Source organism: Nyctereutes procyonoides, unplaced genomic scaffold, assembly GCF_905146905.1.
Source record: "Nyctereutes procyonoides isolate TBG_1078 unplaced genomic scaffold, NYPRO_anot_genome, whole genome shotgun sequence".
In the NCBI taxonomy this organism is placed as follows: Eukaryota; Metazoa; Chordata; class Mammalia; order Carnivora; family Canidae; genus Nyctereutes; species Nyctereutes procyonoides.
In genome coordinates this window covers 14,547,018-14,559,811 of record NW_026575043.1, presented here as the reverse complement: position 1 = coordinate 14,559,811, position 12,794 = coordinate 14,547,018, and the positions used below count along the sequence as shown (strand labels likewise).

The following is a 12,794-nucleotide window of genomic DNA, read 5'->3' as shown; positions in this document are numbered from 1 at the left end:
GGCTGAAGTAAAGCCTATGCAGAGGCAGAAGGCCCAGGGAGGGTCCCCTGGGGCCTGGGTGGAGGCTCCTCTGGTGTGGGTGTGGGAGGGAGGGTTCCTGCCTCTCCCTCAGCTCCAGCTCTTGCTACAGTGGCTCTTTCAGGGAACAGATCTCCGCAGGCACCTGACACCGCTACCGTTACTGTCTCCCCAACTGTGACTTCCAGGGAGGTCTAGGGGCCCAAGTGGGCTCAGGTTCACAGCTCCCCCGCTGGGGCAAAATCTGTCCTTTTGATTCTAGAGGTGAGGTGAGGGCTAAGCAGGGAGAAGAAGGAAGGAATGGTTTGAGTCCTGGAAATGGGTCCACATTTGAATATCCACCCCCCCCACCACCACCCTGGGGAGAGGACTGGAGTTAAACAAGGTGAGGAAATGCTGGAAACTTCTAGTCCATGGTGCCCCTAGGTGTTAGATGTAGACTCACCTTTCTCCCATGCAGGGAAGATGCTCTAAACTTCTGGCCTCTGCTTTCCTCCTCACAGTGCAAGGACTTTGGTAGAGCGTGGGAGCTGTGGGTGCCTCGGTTTCCCCACCTGAAAAACGAGGCTACCCGAAAAAGCCAATGCCTTACATTTATTTTGCTTGGTACCTTACAGCACATTCAACTGCACAGTGGCTGCCCTGTGGGTACCTCTTGCGCGGGGCGAGTGTGTGTGTGTGTGTGTGTGTGTGTGTGTGTGTGTGGATTTCAAGGGCAAACAGACAGAAATTGCTTTGAAAGTGTAAACGTGCTATTAAGTGTGAGGTATTATGCGGTCTTCTCATTCAGCACGGCCATTTCCTCCTTCCCAACACCACCCTCACTTCATATCCACCCCAACCCTTTACAAGAACTCCCCTTTGCCCTCAAGAAGCAAATTTTGAGCTGGGGCGGGGGGTGGGGGATCGATCTGGAAAAGCTGCAGGGAGTAAGTGAACCTTCTTGGGGGGCACCCCTTTGTCACAGGAGGCGCCCTTGCTCGCTCTGCTCCCATCTCAGGCTGCCTTCCTTGGGGTTCTTGGGCAGCCAGGGCTTTAGCTTTTTTTTGTTGTTGTTTTTCTTTTCTTTTTGTTTTTTTTTTTTTGTTTTTTTTTTTTGTTTTTTTTTGTTCTCAGCAAACATCAGCCCCTGTAGCTCTTCATCTCCCCCTGGCGTCCCTCTCGCGCTACTTCTTAACGTGGGTGCTACTGAACTGGGGAGGGGGGGCACGCACCCCGGTCGGGGGAGGGGGTGGGGGGAGAAGGTGGGCACTCTGTGATATTGAAAGCCCTGGGTTATGGGCCTGAAAGGGCTCCAATGTCGTCTTCTTCTTCTTCTTCTTCTTCTTTTTTTTTTAAACCGTCCTGTCCTTGCCATTGCTTCACTGATCTTTTTCACTGCGCACGCAAAGAACTTTAGCAAAAAAAAAAAAAAAAAAAAAAAAAAAGAAAGAAAGAAAGAAAGAAAGAAAAGAAAAGGTAAGGGACCTCCTCGACCTGCCCAAATAATCCGACACCCACACACCCCACCCCCGCAGTGGGGAGGTGGGGAGGGGGGAGCAAAGAGGGAGAGCGTTCCCTTTGTTGGATCAACACTAAGAAATCGGAGACATAAAAGGAAAACGAAATGAACAACAATAAAAAAAAAAAAGAAAGAAATTCCCCCCGCGCACAACAATACCATCTATTTAAACCGTAGCTCATACTTTTCATACCAATGGTATGACTTCCCCGGAGTCCCTCTTCTGAGTCCTGCGCAGAGGGGAAGCGGACCGCAGCGCGGCGCGGGCAGGTTTGCCCCGAGGTCTCTAATGGGTATTTTCTGGTCCTTGGCCCTGCCCCTGAGTGGTCAGACGGCGGCGGGCGTCTGCCTCTGAAGTTAGCAGCGATTTCCTTCGGAGCCGGCCCTTATCTCCGGCTGCACGTTGCCTGTTGGTGACTAATAACACAATAACATTGTCTGGGGCTGGAATAAAGTGGGAGCTGTTCACCCCCACTCTATAGGGGTTCAATATAAAAGGGCTGCGGAGAGCTGTCCAAGCCAGACGCGCTGGTGCCGCGGCGCAGGGCCGAGCGCGCCGGAGGGTCCCGGGCTGCGCGGTCCCGAGGTCCCCGCGGTCGCCGAGCGCCCCGCAGTGCGCCCCGCAGAGCGCCCCGCTCCCACCGCCCGCGCTGCTCCCTAAACCTCTTCTTTATTATTATTATTATTATTATTATTATTATTACTTTTTTTTTTTTTTCTAAAGAGCGCTTTTAGGCTGAAGGCTCACTGGCCGATCTGAACAACTAGAAGCTATTATTATTATTATTATTATTATTTTTTTTTTTTTTCGTTTTCAACCTTCTTTTAGGTTCGGTTGGCAGGAGAGGACTTTGATCCATCCCCACTCCTCTCTTCTTTCTCTCTCTCTCTCTCTTTTTTTTTTTTTCCAAAATGGATTATTTCCCCATGATTTTTTCTCTGCTGTTTGTGGCTTTCCAAGGAGCTCCAGAAGCAGGTAGGCAAACCGGGACTCGTGAATCTCTCTGAACGTTGCTGTCTACTGATTTGTGTGCACCTTCGTGGTTTTCGTGCTTCTGTTTTCCTCCTCTTTTTTTATGCCTGCAGCTCACATGGCAAGGGTCTGGGAATTGCTGCTCAAAGCTACTTAAGTTTTCGAGTTGGGGGAAAAAAAAAAACTTTTTGAGTTGCGGGGGGAAGAGAATTCCTCTCTTGAAAACAATTGCTCCCAGAGCATGAAAATAACTTATTGTTATTATATAGGTGGTGTGGATTTCCTGGGCTTTTAAAATCTATAACTCAAGAAAGGCAAAGACTAGCCTCGCAGTTAGCCAAATGGATATTTGCAGCACATGTGTCTGTACAGTTCCTAGGACATATAGGAACTTCCATCTTATTTAAATGCCGTTTTAATAGCGTGTGAATGTGTAAAATATTTAAACGTTTCACCTCGAAGCCAAGGAATTTTATTCAAGTCATTCAAGCAATCTATGAGCAGTAAAATCACCTGCAGAACAGTCTGTTGAATAACCCTCCGGCGGTTTCAGGGTGAAGCAGATGTTTTCTTTAAAATTTGTCACTATTGACTTTAGGCTTCTTTTGGCAGGTTTTTGGCACCTAAGATGGTGTGAGGTCTATTTTCAGTTTTATTCACCTGTTGTGGGAGGGGAGCCACGATAAGTCGTGGCTGCTTGAGGATTTAGATAGTACGTGTGCATCTGCCCGTTTCCCCCTTCTTGGGGTCAATGCCCTTTTTTGTGTGTCTTTTCATGACCCTGACTAAAGAGAAAAGATGTCAAGGGAATGAAAATCCTGGAATGTGTCTGATCATTTGAAATGTACAAAATTGGGCAGATAAGCTGCATGGCTAACTTGTCAGTAAGAAGAGGCGATGCCGCAGTGGGGAAGGGGCAAGAAGCGAATCCCACACATGCCATCCTGTTCGGGCGATTCTGAATTCAAAATCCACAGAACCTGCATTAGGTTCCCAAGCTCCTTGCTGCTCAGTCTTAGTCTAAGTCAGTGCCTTCTCCAGAGTTTACCACTTGTGATGACTATTGTAGGGCTGGTTTCTCTTCTTTTCTCCAGTCATCTCCCCCAAACCTCTTGAATTCCTCCTAATTTCAAGGACTATATACCACCTGGGCTGCTCTCTGCCCTCCACCAGGTGTGAAGTGGCAGGTACTCCCCTAAACTGCATGGGGAAGTGGCCCTGAACCTAGGAAGAGGCAGGGGATTTATTTAGCTTTAGATCTTTGGTCATCGGCCAACTTTAAGCCACTGTCCTACTAGATCAGTCTGTCCTATTAAATGCCATGGAGAAGCCACCCTGCATTTCTAACAGGTAGCATGGCCACCCGTTTCTCTGGGGCCTGGCCAGCAGTCCCCTTTTCAGGTGGTTGCCACCCCAGCTCATGTGTAATCTCCCTGAAAGTGCATAAGCCAGTGGGGGTAAAGGTGAAGTCACGTTAAGGAGAGGAAAGATAAAGAGCCCCTTTTGCTCTGTGCTTCTTGCTGAAGGCGGGCTGTGTGCTTCACGGGCTTCTATGTGCTCCTCTAGATCCCAGGGGACATGCCCTGCTGACCTGCTCTTTCTCTCCCCAGCGGTCCTGGGTGCGGAGCTCAGCACAGGCCCGGACAGCAGTGGGGAGAACCCGGCTCCCAGTGCACCCTGGCGGCCCCGCCGATCCAAGCGCTGCTCCTGCTCTTCCCTGATGGATAAAGAGTGTGTCTACTTCTGCCACCTTGACATCATCTGGGTCAACACTCCTGAGTAAGTCTCTAGAGGGCGTCATAACTCTATTCCTTACCTCTGGCTTCCCCAGACTCTGGAGCCCAGTGACTCTAGCTGCTTTTAGGGGAGCTCCTGGTGTGGATTCCGAAGGTAGCACTTCTTTTTTTTTTTTTTTTAATTTTATTTATTTATGATAGCCACACACACACAGAGAGAGAGAGAGAGAGAGAGAGAGAGAGGCAGAGACTTAGGCAGAGGGAGAAGCAGGCTCCATGCACCGGGAGCCTGACGTGGGACTCGATCCCGGGTCTCCAGGATCGTGCCCTGGGCCAAAGGCAGGCGCCAAACCGCTGCGCCACCCAGGGATCCCCCGAAGGTAGCACTTCTGACAACATGTCCCGGGTGGGGGGCCGGGACAGTGCCCCTCGGGTCCTAAAAATACACAGGCAGGGTGGTTCTTTGAAACAGAGGGGAGGGTCTTCTGAGGCCCCCTGGCTCAAACACTCATGACAGGATAGATGGAAAATGCTGATGGCAAGTAGGATTCCAAGGACAGAACTTTATTCCTTTTAGGTGAGACTCAAAAGGGACACTTTGGAAATTACTGGACAGCCTTCTGGCAATGAGTCCTTCTATTAGTCGCATGATATCACCAGTTGCGAGAGATGTGCAATCCTGGGGGTGAATGATGTGTGCTGTAGTATGTCCTCCCCATCCCCCCACTCCCCCCATCCCCTTCAGGGGGCACTTTTCGCATTATCATCTGTCTTGGATTGAAAATAGATTTTCAAAATCATGTGAGTCATAGTTTTGCATCTAAGTCCCCCCCCCCCCGCCGTAGCTGTTAACTAGATAGAAAGTCAGAAAAGGAAGAAAATAAGAAACAGACACCAAAGCTGAGATGTCATAATTTGGGACAAAAAAAACAAAGCTGTTTGTGTGGAGAGGAAAGTGAAATTTGTTAAGAATCCAAATGGAACTTCACTGAGTTAGAAAACTGGCTTTCTCCTGGTGGGGTACACACTCGGGGCGACATTGGTGGGCACTGCCCCTGACCACCACCGTACTGGACCCTCCTAAATTGCGAGACCAGGTGCTGTGCGGTGAGCAACTTGGGTCCCACTGCAATGAGTTTGTGCCACAGAATGCATCATTTCAAAGACTCATAAGTATGCTAATGTCTTTTGTTCATCTTTTTTGCTAATAGGCACATTGTTCCGTATGGACTTGGAAGCCCGTCTAGGTCTAAGCGATCTTTAAAGGATTTATTTATCACAAAGGCAACAGACCACAGGAAGAGATGCCAGTGTGCTAGCCAAAAAGACAAGAAGTGCTGGACTTTTTGCCAAGCGGGAAAAGAACTCAGGTGAGGTAGAAACACGTTGGCTTTCGATCAGTTTTATGGCCTCCTGATCTTCCCATCATAATGTTGCCTTCTTGTTTAAGAGACATTAACAGAGACTTTGTGAGAACTGAAGGTACCGTTGCTGAAATGTTTTGCGCTATCTGTATTTTAACAGGGAGCAAGACAGTATGGAGAAGGGCTGGAATGGCCATAAGAAAGGAAAAGACTGTTCTGAGCTTGGAGAAAAGTCCAAGCAACAGCAGCTGGTGGCAGGAAGAAAAATAAGAAGGTAAGAGACTCCCCCAACCAGCTAGCCCCAGTCACCAGTGCTAAAGGGCTGCTCCCTTCAGGTATCCTCCTGTTGATGAGAGAAAGGCTTAGAAGACAACAAAGATCTTCATAGTCTATAGATTTAAAAAGCAAAGGAATCCCTCTCAAATATTTTTTTTTGAAGGCAGATCTTTGCCCACTGTACACTCTGATAATCTGGAGCCTGTGCCACTCAGTCCAAAGGTAGTTTTTCCAAACAAGTTACATCTACGGGCACCCTTGTCACTTGGTCACATCTAGTCCTTGCTTTTCTGAGTCAATGTATTTGCCACTTTCCTTGAGAAAGTAACAATTCTTTCAGGGACAGGAGTTTTGATATTTTATTTTATTTTATTTTATTTATTCTTAAATTCAAGTGTCATGGATGATCAAGTTCTTTAAAACATAGCAGTTACAAAAAAAAAAAAAGCCAAAAAACAAAAGAAAAGAAACCCCCCAAAACATAGCAGTTACTCCAATGGCCAAAGGGAAAAATAAAGTCATTAGATAGGGATGGTGAGAATTAGAACATGCTGTTTTGAGGGTTTATTTATTTATTTATTAAAGATTTAAAAAATTTATTCGTGAGAGACACAGAGAGAGAGGGAGGCAGAGACATAGGCAGAGGGAGAAACAGGCACCCCACGGGGAGCCTGATGTGGGACTCGATCCTGGGACCCTGTGATCATGCCCTGAGCCAAAGACAGATACTCAACCACTGAGCCACCCAGGTGTCCCTATTTTTTTAAATAGGGAAGTGCATGAGTGGAGAGCCCATGTCCTTGTGAAGAGCTCTCATCTTTTCTAGTTGGTTGTGTGTGAGCTGGGGCAGAGAAAGGATGCTGATTAGTCAACACCATGGGGTTGTGATGGGCATCTCTAGAGTGATGGCCTTTCCAAATCCAAAACATCTTGGAATTTGTAAGCTGGAAGGAGGAAATCTGTATTCAGAGCTTTCACGTGTCCTACATTTCCCTATCTTGGTCCATGGAAACTTTTCCTAGAAATCCAGAGGCAAGAAGTTCTGTGATCAGAGTGTTCTGAGCACAGGCCTGGCAGGCAGCAACTACCTCTGTGTTACTTACTGCTGATGTATGGGACATCCTCAGCTGTCTGGGATGTTTGGCTGGCCATTGCCATTCCATATTTATAATGTCAGGCCCCTGATGTTCCCTTCAGATCATGGGGTTACATAAACCACAGTTCCTTAACTGATTTGGAAATTATTCTTATTTTTCTATTAGTATTATTGTGTCAACGATCAAATCACTACTGCAATTCCCTTTCTTTTTCCTGCAAAAAGAAAACATTAAACCTGCAGAAAATACAGCATTTTCTAAGTGTCGTACACCATTTGCTTTGGCCCTACCTGTATGCCTCCTCTCTTTTTGCTTCTTTTCTACCAAGTCACCTTTAATTGCTTTTGTGATTAAGAAGACATCCATGGTTATTTGAAACCTATGCAGAGGTAGTTCTCCATAGAGTCTCGTGGTGGTGGTAGTTGGGAAACAGAATAAAAGAGAGTATCTCTAGTTAACAATAAAATTATATTTTAAGGGGGATCCCTGGGTGGCTCAGTGGTTTAGCGCCTGCCTTTGGCCCAGGGTGCGATTCTGGAGTCCCGGGATCGAGTCCCACGTCGGGCTCCCGGCATGGAGCCTGCTTCTCCCTCCTCCTGTGTCTCTGCCTCTCTCTCTCTCTCTATGTCTGTCATAAATAAATAAATAAATAAATCTTTAAAAAATTATATTTTAAAATTGTACTTAATGCCCAATTCCCTTTAGATATGACCATAGCTCCCTTCATCTCCCCCCACCTCCATTTCCAGAATAAAAGATGGGCTTCATTTTCCCTTGAGATTAACCAAGAGTAGCATGCTGTTGCAGTTGGTGGTGAAGGTTTAGGATCAGACTTAGATTTGTTTGTGCCAGATTCTAATTTTAGATGCCTCTTTTTGCCCAGAAGTGATTTTTTTTTTTTAAAAAAAATAACATTTGTTTTCTCTTGTCTTGTTTTAATAGGTTGGACACCATCAGCAACAGCATCAAAACAGCTTTCCGTGTTGCAAAGCTGAAAGCAGAGCTCTACAGAGAGAACAAAGTGACCCATAATCGAACACACTGATGACTGGTCACCTTGACTGGGCCTGTGGCCCGCAAGCCTTCTCCTCTGTGGAGGGAACCCTGCAGCTAATTCTGCACTCTCTCCCCATGGCTGAGATCAGAGCAAAAGCATCCTCCCTGCTTAGACTGTTTCTTGTTCCAGACTGGCAACGGGCCAGTGCCCTTGCTCTAAACATTCCAGGGAAGGTTAAGGAGTCCCCCAATCCATCTTCATTTGCTTCCATCAATGATAACTGCTTTAGTCTCTCCTCGCTTGGGGTGACAATGGACCACTTGGAAAGCAGAGAGACACAGTGACTTGTGAATTAGGATGTCATCCTCTGGGGGAGAAGAGATTCCACACAGGGTGGAATTTCTGAAGAGAGTCCGAAGGGAGTGTTTGTGTCTCACTCAGGTGCCTGGCACATTTCAGGGAGAAACTCCAAAGTCCACGCAAAGGTTTTCTAAGGAATGCACGAATTGAAAACACATTCGAAGGACATTCAAGTAAAAAAAAAAAAAAAAAAAAAAAGTAAAAGACTTTTTTTTTTAAATTCACAAAATGCAAAACTAAAAGAAACTGTTACTACTGTAAATCAGGATGGGTTTGATGAATCTGAGTCTACCTCACCTATATTGCACTCTGGTAGAAGTACTTCCCCACCGTTAATTATTGCCTACCCCGGCTCTGTCCCCTCTTGCCATCCCCTCCCCCGAAACCCCCATAGTAAATCTTGGCCTCATAGATGTCTAGTCTAACATGCCAGTAGTAGATGTAACATTTTCATGGTAATCTACTAGCTCTGATCCATAAGGAAAAAGATCCTTGAATCTGGAGGTTCCCTTACCTTGATCTTTGGAAACACAACGGTATAGGGTTGTTCATAAAAGACAATGAAAAGTAAACATTTGGTTATGCTTTAAAGCAGTAAAGTTATTGTCCTTTATGTAACTGGCTAATGGAAGAGGTTGGATTAAATTTCGATGTACTTATTTTTTTATAGATATTTATATTCTAAACAACTTATTCCTTATATTTACCATGTTAAATATACATTTGGGCAGGCCATATTGGTCTATGTATTTTTTTTAAAATGTATTTCTGAATGAAATTGAGAAAATGCTTTGTTTTGCCTGTCAAGGTAATAACTTTAGAAAATAAATATTTTTTCCCTACTGTACTGATTTTGAATCATTTCTGAAATTCCCAAGAAGTGGACCAAAGTGCTAAGAATTATGAAGGGAAATGATTAAAGCTGGGTTTTTTGGTGGGGGAGTGGTAGTGATAAGAAGGAAAATAGTGTTGGCTAATCACAAAAGAACTTGATCTAGATCTTAAAAGTTGCCTTTAGATTACATTAAGGAAAAAACGAAACAAAAACCCAGCATTAATACCTCTGTGTTTCCCTGGACAGCAGCCTTCTGCTTCCTCTTCCCCCATGCCCCCGACCTTAAAACTCTCCTGGGGCTTGCTTCATCCATTGACTTTGCTTAGGCTATGAGACAGGATCCTACAGTTCAAGCGGATGGTGTGGTGAGAGGTGCTTTCTCCAAATCAAGGGGCCGAAGGAAGCAGTGGCAAGACGACTCCCCCAATCATACCTAATTAGACACAATTCCACACTAGAAAAATACCTGGAGGAAACAGCCGCCGGTTCAGAGCAAGTGAGGGGCCCCTCTTATTTTTTTATATTTTATTTTTTGGGCTCAGATTAAGACTTTTGTTTATTAAAGAACACTAAGTGCCTTTGCTTTTCCATGGTAGCCCAGGACTGCACACATGCCTGTGGTGGTTGAAATACTGAAAGCTGGGTGTAGGGCGTGGGGGTTGTGGCTCATTCTCCTGTCCACTTTGCTGTGCTGGTCTTGCCAAACCATCTGGGAGACTGGTATTGCATATGGTTGTTACCAACGGAAGCCCAAAAGAGCTTGATGAGCTCTTGACACTCGTCACCATCTTTCCCAAATAGGAAAGAATGCCTGGCATTCAACAAATATTAGCTCATGATGATCACTGTTGTCCAAACAATGACACATCTGAAAGACGTTGAATACCAGCCTTCAGGTGTGTGTAGCCAACGTCCCAGGCAGAGTTTCTATCTCTATGACATTGTTTTTCATCTTCCCTTCTTCCTCTCTCTCTCTCTCTCTCTCTCTCTCTCTCTCAAGGGACAGTCTAATATCTAAAAGTGTATTTTCTAGAAGTCCATTTAGAGCAGATTTCTCTCTTTGCCCTAAAGGCCAGGCAGAGCTTTGATCTCAGGGCTTGGAGGACCAGATATCCTTTGATCTAGCAAACTGTTGGTGTGTGATTCTTAAGGGAATTGTGAAGTTTTGTCCACAATGACCGGGGGCTTGGCTTGAACTTGGCCACTGTTTAATCCTGAGCAACGAGTCTTCCTGCATCGTGAGTGTTCTCATCGGTTAAGTGAGGGAGTGGGGAGTTTCTCTAACGGCTCCAAGAAAGAGCATGTGATGTTCTGAAGCATGAAGAAATGGAGGTGGTGTGAGAGAGTGAAGTTCTGAGCTTGGAGGACGTGGATCCGTTACCTTTAAAAGGGAGTTGGGATGGAAAGAAGCCACTGAGTACAAGAAGGATGAATCAAGCAAAGGTGATAAGATTTCTTTTTCTTTTTTCTTTTTTCCCCTTCAAATCCTCTTCCTCCGTGCTTCCTGCTTCAGTAGCCAGCAAGAAAAGCAAGAAGCGTGAAGGAGCTCTCCTAGGGCATGAGGTCAGTAGTAAAATTAAGCTGGAAGATTTAGAGGAAATGAATATTTTTCAAGTATGTAGAGGAAAGATTCGATATTATTCAAGGCTCATGCTGGCTTGAGAGGTAAAGCGGTAGAATGGACTGTCACATTTCCTGCTGTTTTTCTTTCCAGTAAAAGTGTGGTTTCTGGAAGTCCACTTAGGAAAGATTTCTATCTTCGAGCTAGAGGCCAGGCAGGGCTTTGATCTCGGTACTCTGAGGACCAGAGGATCCTGGGTGCGGAGTCGTGACCTTTGGTGGAGGGAGGAGCCCACAAAGGGGTACTGGATTTTTCTCCTCAGGGAATGCCTTCTTTTATGATGGAAATCATTGGCTTTAATCCTGCCTGTGCTTCCTGAAATATTCAGGATATTATACTAAGTACAGTTCTCACAACTCCAAGTATTATAATGAAGCTAGAGTTCCCTCGAGAAGACTCCTATTGACATTGAGGAAGAGAAATCTTTTGTCTTCAGGTGAAGAAGCCAACGTCCAGAGAAGGATAGAACTGACCTAAGATCACACAGCAAGCTGTGGCATCTTTGGACTCCGAGCCCTTGAGTACAGATGTTTTACCCAGAGGCTCCTGGAGGGCAGTGGAGACTGGTGCCCAAGTAGATATTATCAGAGAGTTCTGGGTGGTAAAGGCAAAGTCAGCCTTCATAAAAGCTTTGCCTTCTGGCCTCATGGGTGGTGGCTGGTGGTCCCTCCTTGCAGTATGTAGTGGAAGAAATGTAGGAGAAGAGAAAAGGAATAGAAGGAGACATACAAGTCCCATGGCTTCGTGAGGTCAATTTCTATAGGATGAAATAGAATATAATGGGGAACTTGCATTTATTATTACTTTTTAGGGTTTACTTACTAAATAGTCCTTAGATAATATGAGTAAAGAGGAATCTTTTTGCTCCATTTTCTTCTTCTAGTAATACTCCAGTATAGTAATGCTCAAGGTACTATGTTTTCTTTCTTTGTCTTTAGACAAAGCATTTGTCCTGAAAATGCTTATTTTCCAACCCAAGTTCTCCATGTTCAAAATACTGTTTTCAAGCTCAGATTCTTAATGGAATTTCTCCCACTTTGGCTTTCTCTCCTTTTTGCACCCTCACAGTTTCTGGGGTCCTGGATCTGGGCTCAGGATGTATCTATTGCAAGTGCACGTTGCTGTTCTCAGAACCTTATGATTTAACAGCAACCTCTCATCTCTGTAGAGAACTGAACTTCTCGTAGCATTTTCCCATTTGTCATTGACCCCCGCCCCCATACCCAACTATCTTTTCAGGATATTGGGGCCATATTTTTATACTCTATGATGTCTGAGGAAACAGATATATTGAATGAATAAGTGATTTCTTCAGGCTCTTCTCCCAGGCAAATAGCAATACTGGATCTCAAGACTCTTGACTCTTTCCCCTAAAATTGCCCCAGAGCCCAGGGCATAGTACTGGCCCTGACTCTTGCACAAATGTAGATTATTTCCATATTGCCAGTGAGCTATGAGCAGAATTAACTTTTTCTTTTACAGATATCAGTGCTCCATGTGTGCACTGGCATCCTAGTCCTGAGCATTTTCATTGCATATCATCCTATGCCAATGCACGGTTGGTAGAAAAATCATGACAATTTATGATGGCTGTTTTCAAACCTGGTACCATGGAATGCTTTATTGACAACTACCAGCCATAGGTCCAACACATGGGAAGAAATTGCCGTGATAAATGAATGGCAGAGGTTGTGCCATTTCCCCAGAATAATCAGAGAATGATCTAGAGCTGGTGCCATTGGATAATGAAAACAGAGGGCCTAGGCCTCTGTTTCCACTGACTAATGGAAATGATGGGTCCCAAGTATGACAGGCTGTTCATAGCTCTAAGAGGCAGCACACTGGGGATCTGACATGCAGACTTGTTGGCTCAGAGGGTTTTTTTTTTGGTGTGTGTGTGTGTGTGTGTGTGTGTGTGTTTCTGTATCTTATTTCTTCACTTTCATATTCTGAGTCATTCTGGTCCTCCACCCTAAACTGCTGTGGAAGTATCTAGGATGAAGCTACCACTGGCAT

The 12,794-nt window shown here is 45.3% G+C and overlaps 1 protein-coding gene across 1 annotated transcript; it reads left to right on the top strand.

Annotated features, from left to right (window-relative positions):
• Positions 1-1,777: 1,777 nt before the first annotated feature.
• Positions 1,778-9,169, top strand: EDN1 (endothelin 1). The gene is made up of 5 exons (XM_055323370.1): positions 1,778-2,495; positions 4,103-4,271; positions 5,440-5,598; positions 5,753-5,866; positions 7,908-9,169. The coding sequence occupies exons 1-5, from the start codon at positions 2,432-2,434 to the stop codon at positions 8,008-8,010; spliced, it is 609 nt and encodes a 202-aa protein (XP_055179345.1). The 5' UTR covers positions 1,778-2,431; the 3' UTR covers positions 8,011-9,169.
• The last annotated feature ends 3,625 nt before the right edge of the window (positions 9,170-12,794 follow it).